Source organism: Balaenoptera borealis (assembly GCF_965194805.1).
Source record: "Balaenoptera borealis genome assembly, chromosome: 1".
In the NCBI taxonomy this organism is placed as follows: Eukaryota; Metazoa; Chordata; class Mammalia; order Artiodactyla; family Balaenopteridae; genus Balaenoptera; species Balaenoptera borealis.
In genome coordinates this window covers 163,696,954-163,720,774 of record NC_138860.1, presented here as the reverse complement: position 1 = coordinate 163,720,774, position 23,821 = coordinate 163,696,954, and the positions used below count along the sequence as shown (strand labels likewise).

The 23,821-nt window shown below is 49.3% G+C and overlaps 3 protein-coding genes across 6 annotated transcripts; 2 read left to right on the top strand and 1 right to left on the bottom strand.

Moving 5' to 3' along the window:
• The first annotated feature begins 9,468 nt into the window (after window positions 1-9,468).
• On the top strand, window positions 9,469-14,868 carry MANEAL (mannosidase endo-alpha like). Its single transcript, XM_082388766.1, has 4 exons — window positions 9,469-10,159; window positions 11,364-11,473; window positions 12,584-12,660; window positions 13,780-14,868. Exons 1-4 carry the CDS (start codon window positions 9,607-9,609, stop codon window positions 14,414-14,416), a joined length of 1,377 nt encoding a protein of 458 aa, XP_082244892.1. The 5' UTR covers window positions 9,469-9,606; the 3' UTR covers window positions 14,417-14,868.
• YRDC (yrdC N6-threonylcarbamoyltransferase domain containing) lies at window positions 12,952-20,380 on the bottom strand. 4 transcript variants are annotated; one of them, XR_014243678.1, is made up of 6 exons: window positions 19,943-20,379; window positions 19,280-19,394; window positions 19,038-19,157; window positions 17,334-17,476; window positions 14,018-14,148; window positions 12,952-13,806 (listed from the first exon to the last, which is right to left on the bottom strand). XR_014243678.1 is itself a non-coding variant. In XM_082389208.1 (5 exons), the coding sequence occupies exons 1-5, from the start codon at window positions 20,332-20,334 to the stop codon at window positions 16,962-16,964; spliced, it is 840 nt and encodes a 279-aa protein (XP_082245334.1). In that variant the 5' UTR covers window positions 20,335-20,377; the 3' UTR covers window positions 16,630-16,961. The 4 variants fall into 4 exon arrangements, 1 of the variants encoding a protein (XP_082245334.1); XR_014243677.1 differs by lacking the exon at window positions 12,952-13,806 and having other exon boundaries at window positions 14,043-14,148; window positions 17,334-17,550; window positions 19,943-20,380; XR_014243679.1 differs by lacking the exons at window positions 12,952-13,806; window positions 14,018-14,148 and adding an exon at window positions 16,630-17,031 and having other exon boundaries at window positions 17,334-17,550.
• An 88-nt stretch (window positions 20,381-20,468) lies between these two features.
• LOC309627535 (uncharacterized protein C1orf122) lies at window positions 20,469-21,612 on the top strand. The gene is made up of 3 exons (XM_082389565.1): window positions 20,469-20,594; window positions 20,686-20,887; window positions 21,136-21,612. The coding sequence occupies exons 1-3, from the start codon at window positions 20,560-20,562 to the stop codon at window positions 21,229-21,231; spliced, it is 333 nt and encodes a 110-aa protein (XP_082245691.1). The 5' UTR covers window positions 20,469-20,559; the 3' UTR covers window positions 21,232-21,612.
• The last annotated feature ends 2,209 nt before the right edge of the window (window positions 21,613-23,821 follow it).

Sequence of the window (23,821 nt, the reverse complement as noted above, 5' to 3'; positions counted from 1 at the left end):
ATGGCTTCTGATCCATTCCATCAGACAGAGAAACCATGTCTGGGAAAGGTCTTGAAAGATAGGTGAATTTGAACAAGAAGGAGAAAGAAAGGCTATTACAGAAAAGAGAAGAATTGAAGTGCAGACTTAAAGGCAGAGATGAAGATAGTGTGTTTGAGGAATAGTGAAAGTCGACTGATGTAACTTGAATGTTGGGTTCTTTTTAGGTGTAAGAGGTCATGTCAGATAGGCAGCTGAGGAAAGCCCTGCCAGGGTAGACCCCCAGAGTATTACTGTAGGGTGGGTAGGCAGGAATAAGTCAGCGTGCAAGGAGCACTTGTTGGTGAGCAGCAGGCAAAATGGAGTGGACGCAGGCAAGGGGCAGATGCAGGTATGATGTAACCAAGCTTTGCCTGGTACTCCAGAGACCTGACTGAGAGTTCTCAGAGAAGTAGCTTAATTTGAGCCTCATAAGATAGAGTTATACTAGATGGTCTTTAAGAGCTCTTTCAGTCCTAATGTTCTATAATTTCTATCTTATAGTATTTATATAGTGACAGTGGAAATATAGAAAAAGAGAAAGAATTTAAGTGTTTTGCAAATAGTATCAATATGACTTCGTCACCATTTGGACACTGAGAATAAAAACGTGTACCAAGAGTGACTAAAGTTTGAATATGGGTGCTTGAGAGGTTGGAGTGCCCTTCAGTGGGGAAGTGGGTAGTGGAAGTGACTGTAAAACATGCAAAGGAAAATTCTAGTAGATGTATGAAGAATAGACCAGGCATGTTCCTGTCTCTAGGACTTTGAACTTGTTATTACCTCTGCCTGGAACTCTCTTCCTCCAAATGTCTGTATGGTTTCCTTTATGTCTCCCTTCAGGTCACCCTCGCAGTGAGGTCTTCCCTGACCAACCAACTAAAAATTACAAACCTTCCCCACCCTGGCACTCCCTCTCCCCTACTCCTGCTTTGCTTTTCTCTATAGCATTGATCATCACCTGGCCACTCCATTTTATTCATTGACTGATGGACATCCTAATATGGAAACTCTGTAGAAACAGTATTCAAAGGATATCATTGTGTTGGAGAGTTTAGGGAAAACAAACAATAAAGATACAGAAAACAAAATGGTGAAAAAAAAGGGGGAATTGTTAACTCCTGGAGAAACAAAAATTGAACAAAAAAGGAAGTGTGATCATGGTTCACACTTGGCCCAATAGTGAAAAATATTATAGAAAATATTGTATCCACTAGGGATTTAACCTAAAATAATAATACTGCCACATGAGGGCACTGAAAGAGGAAACTTGTGAGAGGGATGTAAATCAGGATATCTATCAATTTCAGTCATTCCTAGAGATACCTGTCCTGGGTGTCTTCCTGCTCCTATCGGGGGCAGACTGCCTTTTGGACTTCCACAGCTGTCATCCTGGGGCTCCCTGGAGCTTTGCTTCTGTTGGATTTCCTTTTTACAAGATCCCAAGTTTCCCCTCACTTTTTTTAGTTACCCCCTCATTATACCCTTGGGTGGCTTCCTCTCTTCTTTCTGATTTTGTTCGCCCTTCTCTGAATGGCTTTGGCAAGGGATTGGCTTAGGCATGAGCCTATGACACACAATTCTGGTCAATGAGAAATGATGGGACATTGCCTGGGAGCTTCTCAAAGAGTTTCTCTTACTCTTTTTTTTTTTTAAAGAAATTCACGTTCTTTTATTTATTTATTTATTTATTTATGACTGTGTTGAGTCTTCGTTTCTGTGCGAGGGCTTTCTCTAGTTGCGGCAAGTGGGGACCACTCTTCATCGCGGTGCGCGGGCCTCTCACCATCGCGGCCTCTCTTGTTGCGGAGCACAGGCTCCAGACGCGCAGGCTCAGTAATTGTGGCTCACGGGCCCAGTTGCTCCGTGGCATGTGGGATCTTCCCAGACCAGGGCTCGAACCCGTGTCCCCTGCATTGGCAGGCAGATTCTCAACCACTGCACCACCAGGGAAGCCCTCTCTTACTCTTTAAAAGGGTTATAAGACAGCCATTTCCTCCTCTGCATCTGAATATTGTTACGTGGGCATGTGATGCTTGGAACTGCTTCCGTCCTTTTTCAACCATGAGGAGAAAGCCAAAGAAACCACAGACAGATGATCTGATGCCCCAATGTCTTTGAACCACTAGATTAACCATCCCTAAATCTTGCCTACCTAAAGACTCCTCAAGGGATTTCCTGGAAGTCCAGTGGTTAACTGCAGGGGGCTTCCACTGCAGGGCGCACGGGTTCAGTCCCTGGTTGGGGAACCAAGATCCTGCATGTTGTGTGGCCAAAACAAAGAAAGTGGAGTAATAAGCCCACTATATTTTAAATCCCAAAATGTGGTCTGAGACCATCAGAATCAGCACCACCTGAGATCTTATTAGAAACGCAGAATCTTGGGCCTCACCCTTGACCTACTGAATCAGCATCTGCATTTTAAGCCTACTGAATCCAGAATCCAGAATCTGGATTGATATGTTCGTTAAAGTTTGTGAAGCACTGCTTTAAGACATCTTTAGCTATTTCTCTTCTTATTTGCAGCCAAACACATTCTAACTGATAGAGTGGAGGAAGCAGACATCTTTCAAGCCATGTGTCACACCTCCTCAGCCCACTTTGATTTCAGCAGGAGCTTCTGTGGTAGGCAGAATTCTAAACATGTCCCCATCCCCACGATCCCTGTCCTCTGGCTGTTCTAACACCAATCTAGTTAGTGCTGTGAAGGGATTATGAAGATGGGATTAAGGTTACTAATCAGCTAACCTTAAAATAGGGAAATTATCCTGGAATATCCAACTGGGCCTAATGTGTCACTTGAGATCTTAAATTTTTTAAAATTTTATATATTTATTTTGGCTGCGTTGGGTCTTCGTTGCTGCGCGCGGGCTTTCTCTAGTTGTGGCGAGCGGGGGCAACTCTTCATTGCGGTGCATAGGCTTCTCCTTGCAGTGGCTTCTCTTGTTGCGGAGCATGGGCTCTAGGCGCACAGGCTTCAGTAGTTGTGGTGCACGGGCTTAGTTGTTCCGCAGCATGTGGGATCTTCCTGGACCAGGGATCGAACCCGTGTCCCCTGAATTGGCAGGCAGATTCTTAACCACTGCGCCACCATGGAAGTCCCTTGAGATCTTAAAAGTAGAAGAGGGAGGTGGGAGATGAGCCAGAAGAGGAGGTCTGAGAGAGTCTAAGTGTGAGAAGGGCTGGACCTGATATTGCTGGCTTTGAAGATGGAGGAAGGGGGCTACAAGCCAAGACATGCAGCCAGCCTGTAGGTGAGAAAGATCCCCAACTGATGGTCAACAAGAAAACAGGGACTTCAGTCCTACAGTTGCATAGAACTTGAATTCTGCCAATGATCTGGGACATGAATTCATTCCTAACGCTTCCACAAAGGAGCATAGTCCTGCCAACGCTTTTGTTTTGGTCTTGTGTGACTCTAAGCAGAGAACCAGCTGAGTCACACTTGTGCCCAGAATTTTGACTTCCAGCAACGGTGTGATAATATATTTCTGTGCTGTTTTAAGCTGCTAAATTTGTGGCAATTTTTTATAACAGCACAGTCAGGGTAGACAGTTCTGTGCAAGCCTAAACTTACTTCTCACTGGCAGCAGCCCACTTCAAACATACAATGTGTCTTTCTGTCTTAATGCCTGCCTCAGGACCTCCTCTGATATCAGGGAGCCCACTTGGCACAAAGGAGACCAGACGTATGAGGAAGTTATCAGCCCTAGAGAAAACACTCACCCAGCAGATCGGGGACCAGTAGATAATTGCTTTAGTCTTGAACCTCTTAATTCTAAATGGTATTTTATTTTGTTTTATTTTTTTCTTCTGGCTGCACTGCACAGCACATGTGGGATCTTAGTTCCCCAACCAGGGATCGAACCCACACCCCCTGCAGTGGAAGCACAGAGTCTGAACTGAATGAAGCCTATTTCCTACAAACAAGAAACGGGGGACACAGAAAGGCTTTTGTGCCCAGGAGCGCCACAGGGTCCTGCTCGGTTTCAGCAGTAACCTCCATCATGCATCATTAGTTTGGCTTTTCTTTCTTTCTTGTCTCATTCTTTTCAGGTCCTCACTCTTGCTTCCTAGAATTACCTCTTAAATGACCTCCCTGCTCCCAAGTCGTTTTCTCAATCTCTGCTTGAGATTGACAGGTGTACAAGTTAATAAAGGGAAACCTAAGTAAAATGGAGTCAGAAGACCAGAAGGTGGAGCTCTCCTGCATGTACCACTTTGCATCAATACAGATCCCAACAGGAAGAGAGGGTACCTTGCTTCTCCAATAGGAAGTGACACTACTTAATTATATTGCCAGCTGGAAGAATACAGATTTTTCTCCTTGCCTGGCAACAATTCAGCCAATAAGAGACTAGCACAACTCAGCCAATGAAAAGCCACTATACTTCAAACTCACAGTATCCTCCAATAGATTTTTTTGCCCCTCCCAACTTTCCCCTCTCTATAAAGTTTCCTCTCCTTTGTTTTACCAGGACTTGCATGTGGTTCCCCAAATAGTTGTTTGTCCCAAATTGCAATTCTTTGCTGCTCTTGAATAAAACCTGTTTTGCTGGTAAAACAACTGGCTGTTTCAGTGTTTTAGGTTAACATGGGCAACCAATAAAGTCTTCTCCATGAGCTCATCTTGCTTAGAATAAAATTGTAATTTATTAGATTATTTCAGGGTTTCACACTGAAACCAGGCCTCGAGGAAAACAAATCAGGAATTCCATACCACTAAGTTCTTCTCTTTTTCCTTCTCTTTTAATGGCATTGCCTTTTGAGAGAAAGATTGAATCTATCCTCAGCACCAGAGAGAAAAATCCCGAAGAAGGATTGTAATCGAGGACTCTTGGGTCAGTGTCCATCACTGATACAATGGGAAACAAAGCCCTATTGTCAGTTCACCTTGGGTCAGAGTTCTAGCCCTGAGTCAAACCATTAGGGATGGGTGGTAGTGTCAAGGACTCCAGGCATGGCCAGTGGGGACCACCACTGTGTTGCAAAGCAGTCCCAGAAATAGTGGAATAATTGAGAGCTGGGGAACCTTCCCACTAGTTATCTAAGACCACACTACCCACCCCCAATTCTCTTACTTCCTCTTTAATGATTCTTTCTCAGTTTACTTCACGTGTTCTTCCTCTGCTCAACCCATAAATGCTGGTGTTCCTGAAAGTTCCATCCTTATTCTTTTTCTCTTATTCATTCCCAGGGTCATCTGATTCTATGGTAGACATTATGGTCTTCTTCCCAACATTTAACTCAATGCAAAAATTTAATCTAATCCAGTCATGGTCATTCCATTCCCCCTTGGCAAAAATCTGTGTGTTGAACAGGCCTAAATCATATTAGACCAATGTGATTCAAGGAAATGCTTGCTTAGGACTTCTGTAAGGCAGCTATGCTCACCACTATACCACCAATGCCGCTTAGGACTTCTGGGAAAGAGAAATCAGTTTTACCGTTGTCTGTTGGATGGCAAAAGGAAGCATGCAGCCTCAACTACCTGTGGCAGTCATTTTGTGTTTTGAGTGGAGCCAGTTTTGGTGTGAAGTCAATGATGGGGACAACAGAGCAGTGAGATGGAAGCATCCCAGGTCCCTAAAGACATTGTTGAACCACGGCATCTACCCACTCTGCCCTCCCATTGGATTTCCTGCACTGTGAGATATGGTTCCACATTGTGTAAGCCAGTTTGAATCAGGTGTTTGCTATTGGAGCTGAAAGCATTCTACTTAATTCACACTTTTTTTTTCTTTTTTATTTAAATTTATTTTTTATTGAAGTATGGTTGAATTACAATGTTGTGTTAATTACTGCAGTATGGCAAAGTGATTCAGTTATACATATATATACATTCTTTTTCATATTCTTTTCCATTATGGTTTATCACAGGATATTGAATATAGTTCCCTGTGCTATACAGTAGGGCCTTGTTTATTCATTCTATATATACCAGTTTATTTCTGCTAATCCCAAACTCCCAATCCAACCCTCTCCCACCCCCCTCCCCCTTGGCAACCACCAGTCTATTCTCTGTGTCCCTGATTATGTTTCTGTTTCATAGACAGGTTCCTTTGTAACATATTTTAGATTCCACATATAAGTGATATCATATGGTATTTGTCTTTCTCTTTCTGACTTACTTCACTTAGTATGATCATCTCTAGTTGTATCCATGTTGCTGCAAATGGCATTATTTTGTTCTTATTTATGGCTGAGTAATATTCCATTGTATATATGTAGCACATCTTCTTTATGCACTCATCTGTTGATGGACATTTAGGTGGTTTCCATGTCTTGGCTATTGTAAATAGTGCTGCTATGAACATAGGGGTACATGTATCTTCTTTTTTTAAAAAAATATTTATGTATTTACTTGGTTTGTGCTGGGTCTTAGTTGCAGCAGGAAGGCTCCTTAGTTGTGGCATGCAGGCTCCTTAGTGGTGGCCTGCACACTCTTAGTTGCGGCATGCCTGTGGGCTCTAGTTCCCTAGGCAGGGATGGAACCCGGGCCCCCTGCATTGGGAGCACGGAGTCATAACCACTGTGCCACCAGGGAAGTCCCAGAGGGTACATGTATCTTCTTGAATTACAGTTTTGTCTGGATATATGCCCAGGAATGGGATTGCTAGATCATATGGTAATTCGATTTTTAGTTTTCTGAGGAACCGCCATGCTGTTTTCCACAGTGGCTGCACCAACTTAAATTCCCACTAACAGTGTAGGAGGGTTCCCTTTTCTCCACACTCTCTTCAGAATCTGGTATTTGTAGACTTTTTAATGACAGCCATTCTGACTGGTGTGAGATGATACCTCATTGTAGTTGTTTTTTTTTTTTAATAGGTTATTTTATTTTATTTATTTATTTAAATTAATTAATTAATTCATTTATTTATTTATTTTTGGCTGCATTGGGTCTTCGTTGCTGCATGCGGGCTTTCTCTAGTTGCGGCGAGTGGGGGCTACTCTTCGTTGTGGTGCGCAGGTTTCTCATTGAGGTGGCTTCTCTTGTTGCAGAGCACAGGCTCTAGGAGCACGAGCTCAGTAGTTGTGGCTCTCGGGCTCTAGAGCACAGGCTCAGTAGTTGTGGCGCACAGGCTTAGTTGCTCCGCGGCATGTGGGATCTTCCTGGACCAGGGCTCGAACCCATGTCTCCTGCATTGGCAGGCGGATTCTTAACCACTGCGCCACTAGGGAAGCCCCTCTCATTGTAGTTTTGATTTGCATTTCTCTAATATTAATTCACACTTAATGCTGTGAAATAAAATTCATATTTTATGGCAAGACCAGAAAAATTTAAGCATAAAAAATTTTATGTGCCCTTTGGCCTCCTCTCTCCCCACACTGTGCATTGTATAACTGCTTCATGCATCGACCAAACCTTCCCCATCAGCAGAAATACCTGCTCAACTATAAAGAGCAACATTCTCCTAGCATCAATAAGGCAACTCCTTAAAGATAACATTCTTATTTTTTAAAATTCTTTTCCACTACGGTTTATTACAGGATATTGAATATAGTTCCCTGTGCTATACACTAGGACCTGTTGTTTTTCTATATTATATATAGTAGTTTGTACCTGCTAATCCTAAACTCCTAATTTATCGCCCCCCCTCCCCCTGCTACCCCCTTTGGTAACCATAAGTCTGTTCTCTATGTCTGTGAGTCTGTTTCTGTTTTGTAAATAAGTTCATTTGTATCATATTTTAGATTCCACATATAAGTGATACCATATGGTATTTGTCTTTCTCTGTCTGACTTACTTCACTTAGTAGGATAATCTCTAGGTCCAACCATGTGGCTGCAAATGGCATTTTTCAATCTTTTTTATGGCTGGGTAGTATTCTGTTGTCTGTATACACCACATCTTCTTTATCCACTCATCTGTCGATGGACATTTAGGTTGCTTCCATGTCTTGACTATTGTAAATAGTGCTGCTGTGAACATTGGGGTGCATATGTCTTTTCGAATTAGAGTTTTCTCCAGATATATGCCCAGGAGTGGGATTGCAGGATAATATGGTAGTTCTATTTTCAGTTTTTTTGAGGAAACTCCACACTGTTTTCCATAGTGGCTGCACCAATTTACATTCCCACCAACAGTGCTAGTAGAGTTTTCCCCACTTTCTCCAGCATTTGGATAACATTCCTTCTTGCTAAGGGATCACATGGGGCTGTGATCTGGATTATGTAAACGGTCAATAATACGTCATTTAATGTACAGCCCTCTGTCTCAAAAAACTTATATAACTGTGCCTTGACTTTTAATGGGCAAAACAGCTCTCAGAGCTTTCTGAGATGCTCTTCCCAGGTTATAATCCTCAAATATGGCTCGAATAATATTTTCCATTTCTGTCTTAGATCGACTGGTTAATTTTTCGTCGACACTCCCATGAATTCTCTTGAATGTACTTTCCTGGGCTCCAAACCTACCCACATTTCCCAACCTTGCTCCTCCTCTTCCTGGGTTTCCGACAATTCATTTACTTAAGAAATGAGAATCTGGCGCCTACCAGTGTGCCAAGCCCTGTTTTAGACACTGCAGATATAGTGGCTGATGAAACAGAATTGTTGTCTTCATGGACCAGAGAAGGAGGAAGACGATAAACAAAACTTTTTCTTAATGAGTCAAATAATGAGTAACGCAGAGTAGGAACTTAAATCAGTGTTGAGTGAAAAACTTAACATTGTCTATAGAATATCACATCAGAGTCTGTTATTCACTCCACAAGCAACCCTGGGCACTGAGTGTCACATACTGTTTTCCAAGCCCTTGGAATCTAAAAAGGTAAAGGTAACCCAGCGCCTGCTCTCTGGAGCTCAGCGTCCAGAAGGAACTTCGAGCAAGCGTTGAGTGCTAATTTTGTTAGGCCCTGTAAAAAGTGCTTCATGGTAGCCATCTTATTTAGTCCTCACTGACTATAGGAGGTTGTCCAAGGACAGAGAGCTTGGGACAACCGGCCCGAGAGCGGGCAGGCTGAACAGTGACAAGAGCTCTGGCGAGGAGGCAGTCCTGATCCTTGGACTTAGGCCCAGTCCCTGTGACCTTGCGCAAGTCACGGTCTCCCTCGTCCTCCCACTCTAGCCAGTGTCTGTAGTGTCTGACTCCTAGCGGGGAAGGAGGTCGTTGGAGAGAGGGACAACCACAGACACTGCTTTCTTCCCCACCCTGCCCTATGCTCCCACGCCCTCCAGCGCCACCGCCCGGACCTTCTTCTCCTGGGTTGCTGGAGGAGGGCATTCCCTTTCCCCCAGCGGGCTCCTTCACCGCTGCCCCAGGCTGGAAGGCGACAGATCCTCCGCGAGCCACGCGCCTTGACTTTGGCCCCTGCTCCTTTGGCCCGGGATCTCGTAGCTCTCCCCGTCCACTCCCCCCGCGGCTCGCGACCACTTGGTCTGCGCCGCCTGCATTCTCTGTGTGCCGGGCCCGCCCGCACTGCGGGGGAGAGGCCGGGAGCCGCCCACGCCGCGCTCGGCGCTCGGAGTCGCCGTCTCCCTGGGACGCGCGCGGGTTGCGCGACGCGCGGGAGCCGGGCGGGCAGCCATGGCGCGGCGCGCCGGGAGGTAGCCGGGCGGGACGCGGAGAGCGCGGGGGCCGCCATGGCCCGGCGGCGGCGCCGCGCCTGCATCGCGCTGTTCTTGGTGCTGCTCTTCGCCTTCGGCACTCTCATGGGCCTGCGCACGCTCAAGGCTCCGGACGGACTCCCGGCGCTGGGCCCCGGCCTGGAGCTGGCGCCCTTTGAGCGACGCCCCGAGGGTGGCCCCGCGCCGGCCGCCCGGGCCCCGGCCGCCCCCGCCGCGCCGCCGCCGCCGCCTCCGCCTCCACCCCGTACCGCGGGCCCGGGCAGCTCCCTGGGGCCGGCCCCAGCGGAGGCCGAGCCCGCCCCCGGGCAGAGTCTGCGCGTCTACTCGGACCTGCACGCCTTCTACTACTCGTGGTACGGGAGCCCGCGGCGCGAAGGCCACTACATTCACTGGGACCACGTCATGGTGCCGCACTGGGACCCCAAGATCTCGGCCAGCTACCCCCGCGGCCGCCACAGCCCCCCCGAAGACTTGGGCTCCAGCTTCTACCCGGAGCTGGGGCCCTACAGCTCCCGGGACCCCGACGTGCTGCGGGAGCACATGACCCAGCTGAAGGAAGCCGCCATCGGTGAGCTCCCCCCTCCCCCGTCGCTGGGCCCCCAACCTCGCCTTTCTTCGTTCCCACACCCCAACTTCCACTGCTCCTATCACGGGGCCTTTGGTCCCACTCACTCGTCAGCCTGGCTTCTACCTCTTCTCTTCGAGAACTCTCATCCCGTGCTCACCAGGAGACCCCGCCCCCATCTTCTAGTTTTCAGACTCCTCCACCTCTGCCTTCTGACCCCTTACCATTCCAGGGCCCTTTCCTAGAGCAGAGCTGCTGGGAGGGCCAGTGGAAGGCGTTTGCACCAGGGCTGTCCCAGGTAGGGACAGCGAGGAGAGGAGGGCAGTCATTGGGCTTCTCGGTTTGGGTAAGTGAGGCCTGGGTACCCTGGCCCCGCAGGAGTCTGGGGTTCAGAGCAGTAGTGCCTGGGATGGCCTCTGCTTTCACACTAGGCACAGGGTAGGGCAGCAGCCTTTCCTGAGTTTGCTGGCTGCAGAAAGGAAAGTTTGCCTGCGTTGTATGATGGACCCTGCTCTATTTGCAGTAAGGGGCCTGGGAGCTTTTCAAGTACTCTGCTTGAAAAGAAGCCCCTCTGTCGGCAGGCTGGGGTGGGGAGGCTGACTTATTTCAGATTTTGTCACTGAATTCTGCTGGATTTTACAGTACATTTCAATTTCTCTGGAAATGGTTAATGAGTGGGGGGAAAATCGAATGCCAGAGACAGTGGTGGGAAGTATTCACAGATAAATAGCACAGAGGCCATCCCTCAAGATTCTACCATCTAGAGGGGCAGACAGTTGAGTCAAATGTTATTTCCCATGGGAAGGGTAAAATGACCTCTGCTCAGGGCTCCTCTCCCCGAGGGACCTCAGAGGTGCTCCTCTCCTCCAGAGACAGGACTGTGCCTTCCGGCTGGGTGTGTCATTGTCCACCCATTTCCCTTTGTTTAACTACTTGCTAATGCAGGCCAGAGGCTGCTGAGGCTCTCCGGCTCCTTCCTGGCCTGGCACGTTAGGGTTCCTGCAGTCACTGAGCTTCAGCACCGCGGGCGTGGACAGCTCCAGGACTCACAGCTCAGGGATCTGATCTGCAAGAAGAGAACCTGGCAGGAGTCTCCCACAAGGTTTCATTCAGAAACCATTCTGCAGTTGGAGATGGTTTGTGAGGAAGGAAATCTCTGTTGTGGGGTACTGTGTGTCTCTGAAGTAGCCTCTGTGTTGTGTCTCAGGCGTCCTGGTCCTGTCCTGGTACCCACCTGGCATGGCTGATGATAATGGGGAACCCTCAGATGACCTGGTGCCCACCATTCTGGACACTGCCCATCAGTACAACATCCAGGTGAGTCTCCAAGATGTCAAATGCTCTCGGGCCGATTCTGGAGATGTCCCCTCCTCCGCCCACAGGGATAGTGCCTCTACCAAAGTTCCTGGCGTTAGCCCAGGTATGCAAATATGCAGCAAGTGTGGTGTTGGGGGTAGGGGTCTAATAAATAGTGCCTATGTCACTCTTTTTTTTTGAATTTTATTTTTTATAGTGCAGGTTCTTCTTAGTTATCTATTTTATACATATTAGTGTATATATGTCAATCCCAATCTCCCAATTCATCCCACCACCACCACCCCCGCCACTATCCCCCCTTGGTGTCCATACGTTTGTTCTCTACATCTGTGTCTCTATTTCTACCCTGCAAACCGGGTCATCTGTACCATTTCTCTAGGTGCCTATGTCACTCTTATTTTTTGAGTTCTGAAAAAATATTTTGGGAAAAATAAATATAGGATAAATGGGAGACTAAATTAATATCACGGTGATAGAGGTTAGGTTGGAGACCCTGATCCTGGAGAGAGGGCAGGCAAGGGCCAAATGGGCCCACAAACTAAACTCCAGCCTCAACTCCCTAGTGGGAGGCAGAGCTGGGCCTCAAGGAGTAAAGCACAACACGTGCTCTCATCAGGCAGGCTCTCTTTCAAGAGGAATGATGGAGCTGGCCAGTTATTTTCCCCACGTGTACCAATCAAGTAAGTCATTGCCCTTACCTGGCTGTGGCAAAAGAAGAAAAACGACGAAGAGGAGCCCCACTCCTGTTCCTGAGCCCATCACTGGCACATTAAATAGATCATGGCACGTTTTCCTATGGACACTTCTTCCCATAGTTTCAGGCAGCTAGTGCCGATCACTGGGAGCTGGCACATAAGTTGAAACCTATTGGCCAGCCTGCAACAGCCCATCAGAATGATTCCCAGAGGCCCTGCTGTGGGAGGTGGGAAAACTCAACCCTGTGTTTTGGGCCCTGAGGGCAGTGGTTGGTTTTATTTACACTGTGCCCACAACTGCCAGGTCTCTCCTGAACTCAGCCTCTTCTCCAGGCCATAGTTGAAGCACGAGCCTTATAGGTTGTGGCCCCTGGACAGATACTCACCTGACCAATATCTCCTCTGTTTGTGGCAGGTGGCCTTCCACATCCAACCCTACAAGGGCCGAGACGACATCACTCTGCATGACAACATCAAGTACATCATTGACACGTAAGGCTGCTCTGGGACCTGGATTTTGGTGGGGATCAAAATGGGGGTAGGGCTAGAAGGTTTGGAGGCGCAGGTCAAGAGACAAAAGGGCAGAATGCCCGTGTCCCCAGCATCTAAAAAGAGTAAAAGAGTACTGGGCTTGGAGACAGCAACCTGGGTTTGAATTCTGGTTCTGCGGCCTCCATTCTGTGATCAGAGGCAGGCCTCTTAACCTTTGAATCTTGTGAGAGTTACGTGAGCTACTATATGTGGAAAGTGGCTTGCAAATGGCTTGCATATATCATTCATTCATTCATTCACAAAATATTTATTGAGTGCCTTCAGGTGTCCAGGCACTGTCCTAAGTCCCAGTTGTACAGCAGTGGGTAGGGCTTGCAAAGTTTACATCCTAGGGTGGGCGTGCAGTGAGCAGATAGTGGTTATAGATGACAAATCAAATAGCGATCCATACTATGAAGAAGTAATAACAGAATAAAGCAGGGTGTTAAGAGTATGCCCAAGAAACAACTTTAGAATGGGTGGTCCAGTGAGCCTCTCTGAGATGACATGTAAGCCTGCACCTAAAGGAAGAGTCAGCTCTGCAGAGATCTGGGGCAGGCAGAAAACTCCAGGCAGAGGGCTGCCAGATCCAAAGGCTGTCTGATGGGACAAGCTTGACAGCAGCCGGTGTAGCCGGAGTGAAGCGTGAAGCGATAGATGGGGTAATAGCAGGAATGGCGGTGGGCAGGGCCAGATCAAGTAGGTGGGGCCTTGCTGGTCTCGGTAAGGAGCAGTCAGATCTGATTTACACTTTAAAAAGAGACTGGGTTATAGGGAGGTGGAAGTGGCAGCCTGGAGACCAGTTAGGTGGCTGTCGGTACAGTCCAGATAGAAGATGGTGGTGGCTTGGCCTGGGGCAGGGAAGTGAGGCTTAAATAGAGGAATGACAAGGCTCGGGGGAGGGTGGGAGGGAACTGGGTTCTTGCTTAGAGGCATGATGAGTCCAACTGTGGAGTCCAACTGGATTCAAAATCGTGCTTGGACATCAGGAAAGATCTCATTCATGGCCAGCCCTCCGGCTGTGCTGGCTTCTTTTCTCTTAGGCTGCTGGCTCAGCCTTTTCTTCCTCCTGCTCCTCAGGTATGGCTCCCATGGTGCATTTTACCGCTATAAGAACAGCATGGGTAAGAGCCTCCCACTCTTTTATATCTATGACTCCTACCTGACATCCCCTGAGGCCTGGGCCCACCTCCTGACACCGAACGGGCCCCACTCAATCCGCAACACCCCCTACGATGGGGTCTTCATAGCGCTGCTGGTGGAGGAGGGCCACACCCACGACATCCTGGCCGCCGGATTTGATGGCATGTACACCTACTTTGCCTCCAATGGTTTCTCCTTCGGCTCCTCCCATCAGAACTGGAAGGCTGTGAAGAACTTTTGCGATGCCAACAACCTCATGTTCATTCCCAGCGTGGGGCCTGGCTACATTGACACCAGCATCCGGCCCTGGAACAACCACAATACGCGGAACAGGGTCAACGGCAAGTACTATGAGACGGCCCTGCAGGCAGCCCTGACCGTGAGGCCCGAGATCGTCTCCATCACCTCTTTCAATGAGTGGCACGAGGGCACCCAGATTGAGAAGGCCATTCCGAAGAAGACGCCGACTCGGCTGTATTTGGACTACCTGCCTCATCAGCCCAGCCTGTACCTAGAGCTGACGCGCCGCTGGGCGGAGCACTTCATTAAAGAGAAGGAGCAGTGGCTGATGTGAGGGGCCTGCAGGCAGGGGCGGGAGGTGCTGACGTCCCAGCCTCACTGGAAGATGTCACCACATGGGGCTCGGCTGAGGTTGTGGGCACTCGCTCCCAAGTCAGCGCCTGGGTGCTTCTGGGCCCATCAAGTCAGGGCCCGTGGAGAACAGAGCTAGTTTCTGAGGCAGGTGGGTGCCAGGGTGTCCTGCAGGGACAGGAAACTAGGCGGTGTTCCAGAGAGGGAACCCCAGGGGCTGGCAGGTGGCTGGGCTTAGCCCAAGGCAGCTCCACATCCTCAGAACACTTTAAAACAATCCCTTCTAGCTTGGAACTCGGCTGGTTGGTGTTCTGGAGTCGCCAAGTCACTGGTCTTAGAAGGGTGTCAGGGCTCCGGGCTAGCATGCACCCTGCTCTCTGCCAACCGGCGTCCTCTCCAGGCCTCCTTCCCACATCATCTGTCTTCCCCAAGTTAGGGAACCACATTTAAGACTTTCTAAAAGGGAAAATTCTCAGTTTAAGCTCTTCCCAGTAGATTCCCGAACCCAATTATCAGGAAATAATTCTGAGCATTCACACATTCATTCAACACATACTCAGTGAGCACCTTACCGCGTGCCAGGTGCTGGGGGAAAACTTGACCAGGAATGGCTCCTGTCTTCCTAAGCTTACAGGAGCCAGCTTTCCTCATTTGGTGTGGCCTTGTAGCTAGTGCCTAAGCACAGCTATAAGTTTTTCCTTTTTGCTGTTTTTGCCCAGTGCTGGGAGTTCAGTTCTTTTTCCTCGAAGAAAATACCTCTGCGCTCCAGAGCCTCCGTTTTCCTAGATGAACATTTAGCTCCAGGGGGAGGACCAGGACACCCCCCTCCCTTTAGCTGCCTGAATTGAATGAGGCCCACTCACTAGAGCCGTTTTCAGTGCTACTGTGATTTGTATTAAAAATGACATGTTGTTCCTATTCTCAAGTCAGCTTTCCTTTTGATCCCTTCAGGACCACAAACTCTTGACTCCTCTGATTCCGTGACAAATTGACATATGGGATGGGCTGGCTACAGTGTTAGCACAACGAAGAGTCGTTTGCTTAAGAAATTAGTTTCAACAAGATTTCTAGAGGGAATATTTAACAAACCAGTGATTATTTACAAATAAACTAATATGCTAATTGCAGGGACTCTCAAAGCAGGCCCTGGGACACCCTCTTGGCAAAATTCTTAGGATCTACTTGAAAATATGTGCATTGGAAACGACGGTATTGAGAAGTTTATGGGCTCAAGACTGAATCCTAGTTCTGAGAACGGGGGTGTGAGGGGAGAGGGGAGGAAGTGAGCCCTACTGGTAACCACAAGGACTCTCAGCTCTAGTTAGGTAACAGGTACTAAAACCCACCAATGGATGGAGCAGGCCTGGTCCCCTTGCTGTGACTCAGTTGGGGAAACCAAGGCAGGCAGGGACAGGTGAAAAGGGCTAGATGGTGACCTGGAATAATTTACAAGGGAGTGACACTGAGGCTTCAGTTCACATATGCAAATTTTTAAAAACACTAGAAGTATGGCCAGACCCGGGGGGCAGGGGCAGTAATTCTCACACACTGCTGATGGCAATGCAACTTGATTCAGTTCTTTTGAAGGCTAACCTCTATCAAGAGCCAAAAAAATGTCCATACACTTGGACCCAGTAATCTTACCCCAAGGAAATAATTCAAAAGAAGAAAAATAAAGCATTTACAAAGGTGTTTAACAGCATTTTTTTCTATTGAAGAAAAAACAAAGTTCAAATGCCCAACAGTTAAGTATGTTTTTAACACTTGTATACATATGAATAAAGGTAAAGGCTGCTGAGTAGACACTGGATTTAAACAAAGGTGTTGTAGGTATAATTCATTATAATTTATATTATGAATAAATAAGAAAAAAGTGGCTGAACAGGACAGTAGAGATTTATTTTCCAATATTCCTTAATTTGGACCCCCTCCCACCCCTGTGCCAGCTGAGCTTACTTCCCACCATTAGACCAAAATGATGACTCTCCGCCAGGCAATTACAGCAAAGAACCAGCCCCCTGGTTCAGAGGAAGCAGTCGATGGCTCTACAGTTATTATTTTTATCCTAAACTGGTTCCAGCTTCAGAAGCACAAAACTCATGCATCTGGTCACTTGAGACTTTTGAAAAGCACCAACCAATGTGTTAGCTGATTTGGACCTTAAGTGCCACTACCCACCAGAGAAGAAGCTCTTACTAGATTCCAAATCTGTTATTTATTTTTCAAAGATCAAAAAACGAAAAAACTTATCAGAACGAGGCCATCCTTGGAATGCTCTTAAAACCTCTATTCAGCTTTTGGCTCATATATGAAATTATAAATAAATACAACCTCCCCAACCAGGTGTGAGGCTTAACCAGCAGCTTCTGAGGCCTGGTCTATAGTGTTCAGAAAGAAACTTTGCCTTAAAAGGTCAGACCAGTAACACTGTAGCCCCAGCGGCCTCTGCCAATGAGGCCTTGCCAGCCACCAGCAGTCGGACACATAGTGTCCAGCACCAGTCCTTGGGCCCTCCCTCCTCCGGAGTTTCACAAGCAGGACCCACGTAAGGGGAGCAGCCCATACTTCTGGAGGATGGCCGAAGTACTTTCTAGGGCACTGGGGAGGAAATGGAGGACAGTTAGGGTTTGACTTCTCAAAGCCCCAAGCCCACCAGATTCTGGAGATCAGGGACTTCTAAACTCTTCGATCATACTATGCTCTATTCATCAAACCCTTGATGAATCCTTTTGAATCCTGAAAAAGCCAGCAAACACTAGCAAATTTAGTTCCACTCCACCCACCACATCTCCAAACCTGCCCGCTCCCCTCAGGGCAAGATGGGAGTGACAACCTTTTTTTTTTTTGCATCTCCCAACCTGCCTCAAATGCTATCCCTGTGCCACAGCAAAGAGACTCACCAACCCGGACGAATGATGCCAAACTCTCCAGGCACAGACAAGTCAACCACAGTTGAGCCTAGTCGACACTCAGGGCTCTGGCCGTCCCCAATTGGTCCCCCATCAATGACCAAGGACAAGCGAGGCCAGAGGTCCTGAAATTCCTGAGAAGAGGGAGAGGAAGAGCATGGACACCACCTCTGGCATCTGCAATGATGTCATACCGCACACAGGGCACCTAAGACAGAAATCACACAGCTCTAAAACAGCAGACATCTTCCTCTAAGCAGGGGAAGGAACCTCATTTAGTTAGGGTCAGCTGTGGCAAGGACACTGCATTTGCACCTAGGACACCACATCCTACGAGGTTTGGTGCCCCCCCCAGGTTAGCACCCCACGTAACACCTATTAGAGCTTAAAGAAAATCTTGCCGTGCCCAGAGGAAATGCCACACGGTGCTTCGGTTCAGGAGGGAGAAATACAGTGACTGGAACCCTCGGTGGGAGTTCAAAGACATGGGCTCTAGCCTCGACTTTCCACCAAAACTGTGTGTGACAATGCAAGTTACTTTCCCCAGGGCTGTAAATAAAAGGGCTGGACTAGATGGTCACTAAGGAAGGGTCCTTCCAGCTCTACCACTCTCACCCTGAATCTCAGCAGAACCCTGGATCAGGGTAGGAGAAACAGGGGGGACTCTGCAACTGCACGCCACTGGCGCTCAATCCTTGGGCTATGGAAAGGAGTTCCGCTTCACAACTGCGGACTGAACTGTTAACTGAGCCAGAGCACCACTCTCCACCCTCGCCCCGCATGAAGGCACTGCAGTGGCAGTTAGGCCTGGGAATTTGGGACGGGGGATCATAAATACCAGTTACTGTGCTGGACAGGTAAACTGTTTGCCGAAAAGGTAAGAATCCCCATCCCCAATGCCTAGGATACAGCCACCAGGATCAAGTAAAGCCTGAAAGTAAGAAGGGGTGCTGGGCTCTCACTTTCCAAAGCCCCTGAACCCACTCTCTAGATCTGGATATGGAATCACTTTACTATGAAAGTAAAATCACTTTGCTATGTTCTGCAATTAAAACCAGTAAGGAGAAGTGTGCTCAGTCAAATTTCTTTGTGTCCTCATTCATTCTAAGCTTCTCAGCCAAGACAGGATTAGGACGATCCTTTCTTTCTTTTTTTTGGCCACACTGTGCGGCTTGCAGGATCTTAGTTCCCCGACTATTGAACCTGGGCCCTCGGCAATGAAAGCACGGAATCCTAACCACTGGATGGCCAGGGAATTCCCGTGGGTGATCCTTTCTTTGACCTGGCTTGTGGCAGAGGTAAGAGAACAGGACCAGGAGTCCCTGGGATAAGTGATTTAACTTTTCAGAGTCTTAACTTTCTTTACAGCAAGTTGTGAAGACTTATCACCCAACTGTATTCCTCAACGACTGCTACCCCAACAGAATGAGAAAAAAACGTACTTATGATGTCTCTTATTGTTAAAAAGACAGTAGGAAAACAACACCAATTCTCCCCCTCGCCTCTCAAACTTTAAAATAAACCTTTTCCAAGATCATTCTGTATTCCCCCACCCCGGCCACCTGGGCAGACTTCCCAACATCAGACCAAAAGGGCGGCTCCCCTGCCAGGCAATTTCAGTGAACCATCAGCCCCTCTGGTTCACAGGAAACTGTGGCCTGGTGACATTTCCGGGGGGAGGACTGAGTAACTCACCTCAACATTCAGAGAGCTGGCCTGGGAGCTGAGGTTGGCGCTGGTGAGGGCAAGAGGTCCCCCAAACACCTGGGCCAAGTCCTGCATGAAGGCGTGGTCAGGAATCCGGATGCCTACAAGCTATGAGGCAAAGAGAAAGGGGATCATCAGAAAGGTTGAAGGGGTGGGGGATGGCTCTGGCCTGGATCCTAGCAAAAACCGAATGGCAGGAGTCTGGGGACACAAGAGAAAATCCGACTCACAGGAGTGAAGGGGTTCAGGTCCTTGTTGAGCTCCTCTGAGCGTTCCATCACCAGGGTCACTGGTCCTGGCAGCAGGTCATTCAGGAGCCCCTCAGGTACTCTCACACGGCAGTACCTGGGAAACAGAGGGGGCACAAATCCAACCAAATGAAAGGCACTGCTAGTCCTATTCCAGACTCTAGGCAGATCTAGGAAAGGTGACCCGAGGGACCACAATGGGATCCACCTGTCTTCCCTCTTCACCCACAAGAGCTTGAGCAGAAGGCAGGGCTCCAGAGGGCCGCCCCAAGCCTTGGACCCGCAGGCTACAACAGCTGCACCGCTTTCACGCTCCGTATTTTACTTTCTTCAAGGCACTCCCTACTAAATTAAGCTACCGTGTTCCCCCTCTTTTATCTTAAACCGTGGGCGTCCCCCCCCCGCCGCCCATTATCACAAAAACGCCAGAAGAGTAGGGACCCCGCCTGCCTCGTTCATCGCTGCGCCCCCATCTCGTTCAAGGCCTGGCAGACGCTAAGCGCTCCACACACGTTTCCAGTTCCGGATTCCCGGGTGAGCCTGGAAAAGCCCCTCCCGCTCTCCGCGCCTCAGTCTCCCAAGCCTGTCACCGGAAACCCCTCCCGCGGTGCCGCCCCCAACAGGGCCGGGTCGGGGCGTCCTCACCTGTAGACGTCGGCCACGCGGCCCAGGCACACGGCCAGCGGCTTGGTCTCGCTGCGGCCCTTGACGCGGTACACGACGCCCAGTGCCTCCGAGCAGCTCGCCGAGCAGGCCAGGCCGTACAGCGTATCGGTGGGGACGGCCACCACGGCGCCGGCGCGCAGCTCGGCCACGGCGGCCCGCAGCGCCTCGGTCCAGCCGGCGCGCTCCGGGTTTGCGGCCCGCACGGCCCCGCTCCCCGGGAGCCGGAACAGCCGGGCCCCCGGCGCCGCCGGAGCGGGGCTCGGCGGACGGAGAAGGCGCCCGCTCCGGGTGGAGCCCGCCGGACCCTCGCTCAACCCCATGCTGGCAGCCACCGCGGCCCTCAGCCCCGTGCACGAACGCGCCGGAGACATCCGCCCAGGCCTGCTTCCGGGAGGAAGTGACGCTCCCAGTCATCTTCCGGTCTGGGAGGCTCCGCCCCACCACCGCGCTGGGCAACTTAAAGGGACCGCGACCCCCAGGAGGATTGAAGGAGACCGGTGGGGACGGGGCGGGGCGCAGCTTTGCGGAGCCTTAGCGCAGCGCTGGGGAGGGGGGGCGGCCGAAAGGGGGGCGGTGGTCGGGCCGCGCAGGCGGAGATGGAATGGGGCCCGGGCTCAGACTGGTCACGGGGGTGAGAGGGGGCCCGTTGGGGTGGGGGGAAAGGGGCTCTGACCCCGCGCAAGCGCCGGCCCTGACCGTCTGTCTCGCTCTCTCCCGGGCAGGGAGGCTGCCGGCGTGGACCGTGGGAAGGCGGGGCTGGGGCTCGGCGGGAGGCCACCCCCGCAGCCGCCCCGGGATGAGCGCGCCCAGCAGCTGCTGGATGCGGTGGAGCAGCGGCAGCGGCAGCTCCTGGACACCATCGCCGCCTGCGAGGAGATGCTGCGGCAGCTGGGCCGCCGGCGCCCGGAGCCGGCTGGTGGCGGGGTCAGTGCCCACCCCGGGCTGGGCCTGGGAGGTGGGGACTGCCCACTGGCCGCACTTGCTAAGTTCTGGCTTCCCCTGGAGGGTGGAAGAGTGTCCCCACCGCTTTATCCCCCACTGCCTTTCAGCTGGGCGAGAGGCTTTGGAAAAGTTAAGTGCTATCCAGATGCCAAGTGGCCATCTCTTGCAGGGCCTAATCCAAGGCCTTTCCTCCCAGCCTCACTTTTTTTTCTTTCTTCTGTTCCAATCAGAACGTCTCAGCCAAACCTGGAGCACCCTCCCAGACAGCTGTCTCCGCCAGAGGTGGCTTTCCAAAGGATGCTGGCGATGGAGCTACGGAGCCCTGACCATCCCCGAGCCGGGCGCCCTGACTTCTCTCCCTCCCCAGGGCTGGTGGCTGGACTGTGAACAACTCCCTTTCAGTAAAGGGGCCAGTCTTCACTGGCAGTGGCTGGTACTTGGCTCTCAGCCTGGGTGGCAGCTCTGCTAGCAGCTGGGTTCACTCCCACTTCATCCTGGCTGAAGGCAGTGCTGAGCTCTGAAATGTAGCCAACGAATACCCAGTCTGATTACCCAGATTTGGGCAGACCAGCAGTGCTCGCCAGAGTGGTTTGGCCTGCTTTGGGGGATCCAGGTCGTGTTACATGTCCATTTCATGCTTTGGGGGCTCCTAGCCCCACAAAACACTTTTAGCAGAGCCTTGATTAAAAGGAAACCTGCAGACTCTCCTGGTGACCGACCTTTCCTTTCTGTCCCCTAAGACTCTGATGGCTGGGGAGGGGTGAAGTGGTTGAAAATTGTCAACCATGGGTAGGGTTGGGAAGAAATGCCACAGATACTACCAGATTTAAATAAGCATTTAATTAGGATTTCATTAGTATTTAATATTGCTTTTTCAATTCCAAAAAGTTAAATTTTCACTTCTTAGCAGATATTTTAAAGTACAATATTAAGTTTATACAAAATGAGCAATTAAGCAAACACCATTATTTCACATTCTTCAAAAATACAAATTCATATTTATTCTTTTTTGGGTTTGGAGGTTTCTTCCTTTGGAAGTACTGAACCTGTAACGTTTTCATATCGCTCAGTGGAAGTCTGTTGTTCCCATGTTTCACACTTAAATAAATTTGATAGGCTTTTACATAATCCAAATAAAATTATTTGGGATTTAACCAAGACCTCTGGCCAATGACTAGTGTGTGTCAAAAAAAAGAAGGCTCTCGTGGGTCTTGCTTCTCCTGGCCAGAAGATCTGAGCCAGAGAGTCAGCAAAAACCTGTTTCCAGCCACCTTCCCCAAACAGGGACTAGGAGTTTACGGGGAAAGAGAACAGCTACCTTGAACTCTGACCCCCCACCCGCACATTCTCCAAAACACAACAAAGGATGTAGACTGTTGAGTCAAAGAGCGCCCTGGGGAGGCCTGAGGACACGGGGAAAAGGGCAAGAGAGGCCTCTCTGACTTGGCACCAGTATAAGGATAACAAGAGTATTGCAGAAAACACCCCTGGGTTTTGGTGGAAAAAAAAGGTTTTATGAAAAATTTCCCCGTAAGAAAAAGTAGAACCTGCATTGAGCTGAGAAAGTGACACGACATCATCACCCAATTTGGGGCCCAGCAGGCACACCACCAAAAGGGCAGTGTGTGGTTTTAAACTTTGCTTCCAGTAAAAAAGCTTGTACTATGTACACATTGACATAAAGATCCAGTTTAATTTGCATTTCTCAGTGCAGACTGAGAAGCCCTCTCTTGAACAGGAGTAACAATGAGAAATGCCCAAACAGTGATCATCAGCTTCCCCAAAGGGTGTGAGAAGAGACAGGGGACCCTTTCTCTTGCCCCGCCCCCAACATATGCCAGAGCAAACGGGCTAAACTGACTACCAATCAGAAATATGCATGATTCAGTTTTGTTGCCTCTCCCCGCCCCAATATTTAGGAATGGTCAATTTCAGATCTATGTCACAGCAGAACCATTTGCATATTGGATCTATGGAAATCTTTCTGCTTTGGATGAAGTATATTTTAAAACTTCTCTATTCTTTAGTAGCCTGAGAATTGAAGATAAAATGGGGGGGCGGGGAGGGAGAGGGGAGTGAGGGGAAAGGAAGAAAGTTGATAAAGCAGATTATTAACAGCTTTGTTTACTGGATTCAATGAGGGCTGGAGGCTTTTGCTTAAAGAGCCAACAGGGGCAGTAGGGGGAGCAGTATGGAAATGGCTCGTGTTGCCCCCCCCCGCCCCCCCACGACTGCCACAACCTTCCCCAAACATATTTCTGATTGGTGGTATAGGAAAATTGTAAACTCATTAGCAATACTGTTGCAGTTCCACAAATCAATGGTTTCAGTGACTCTGGAGAAGTCTTTAGGATTAAGGACAATGGACGTGATTATAAATATAAAAGTCTAGAAGGTGCCAGGTGTCTACCTAGGAACAACCAGTTTCTTCCTTTCAGGCATCACTTTGTAATGGTGAAGAAGGGGGAAAAGATGGCAAGGGACCAAGAAGAAGTGATGAAAAAGGGCCTCAACAGCAGAAAACAGGACCCGCAGCAGTTCTTCAGAGAGCCTGAGGGGGCGCCCTTGGGCACACAGGGAAGGCTTGCATAGATTGAGCAGTTGCTGAGAATGCATAATAGTGTTTCCCTATGGACAGCCTCATGGCACAGGGCTGATGGAGTGGAAAAACGCAGCCAGGCCAGGGCCACATGGGACAACCACCATCAAGCTACACATATTGCACCAAGGTAAGTGCTTTTCTTTTCCCACCTCAATTTAACTTTTTTTCTGAGCAAAAAATAAAACTTTGTGGAAAGTATATATGTGTGTGTGTGTGTGGGTATACACACACACACGAAAGAAATTGCAGCAATTGGGTTAAAGATAAAATAACGTAAAGTGCTTTTTTATTATTTCTTTAATATACCAATATGA

Bases quoted from the DNA above. Each gene is read 5' to 3' on its own strand.
- YRDC (XM_082389208.1), bottom strand. From the start codon at position 20,334: ATGTCTCCGGCGCGTTCGTGCACGGGGCTGAGGGCCGCGGTGGCTGCC. The intron at 17,477-19,037 runs GTGAGTTACTCA...CCCTCTTCTCAG, and splicing joins CCAGCTCTCTGAATGTTGAG to GAATTTCAGGACCTCTGGCC. The intron at 17,032-17,333 runs GTGAGTCTCTTT...TTTCCTCCCCAG, and splicing joins GGCATCATTCGTCCGGGTTG to TGCCCTAGAAAGTACTTCGG.
- MANEAL (XM_082388766.1), top strand. From the start codon at position 9,607: ATGGCCCGGCGGCGGCGCCGCGCCTGCATCGCGCTGTTCTTGGTGCTG. The intron at 11,474-12,583 runs GTGAGTCTCCAA...TGTTTGTGGCAG, and splicing joins CCCATCAGTACAACATCCAG to GTGGCCTTCCACATCCAACC. The intron at 12,661-13,779 runs GTAAGGCTGCTC...CCTGCTCCTCAG, and splicing joins ATCAAGTACATCATTGACAC to GTATGGCTCCCATGGTGCAT.
- LOC309627535 (XM_082389565.1), top strand. From the start codon at position 20,560: ATGGAATGGGGCCCGGGCTCAGACTGGTCACGGGG. The intron at 20,595-20,685 runs GTGAGAGGGGGC...TCTCCCGGGCAG, and splicing joins GGCTCAGACTGGTCACGGGG to GGAGGCTGCCGGCGTGGACC. The intron at 20,888-21,135 runs GTCAGTGCCCAC...TGTTCCAATCAG, and splicing joins CGGAGCCGGCTGGTGGCGGG to AACGTCTCAGCCAAACCTGG.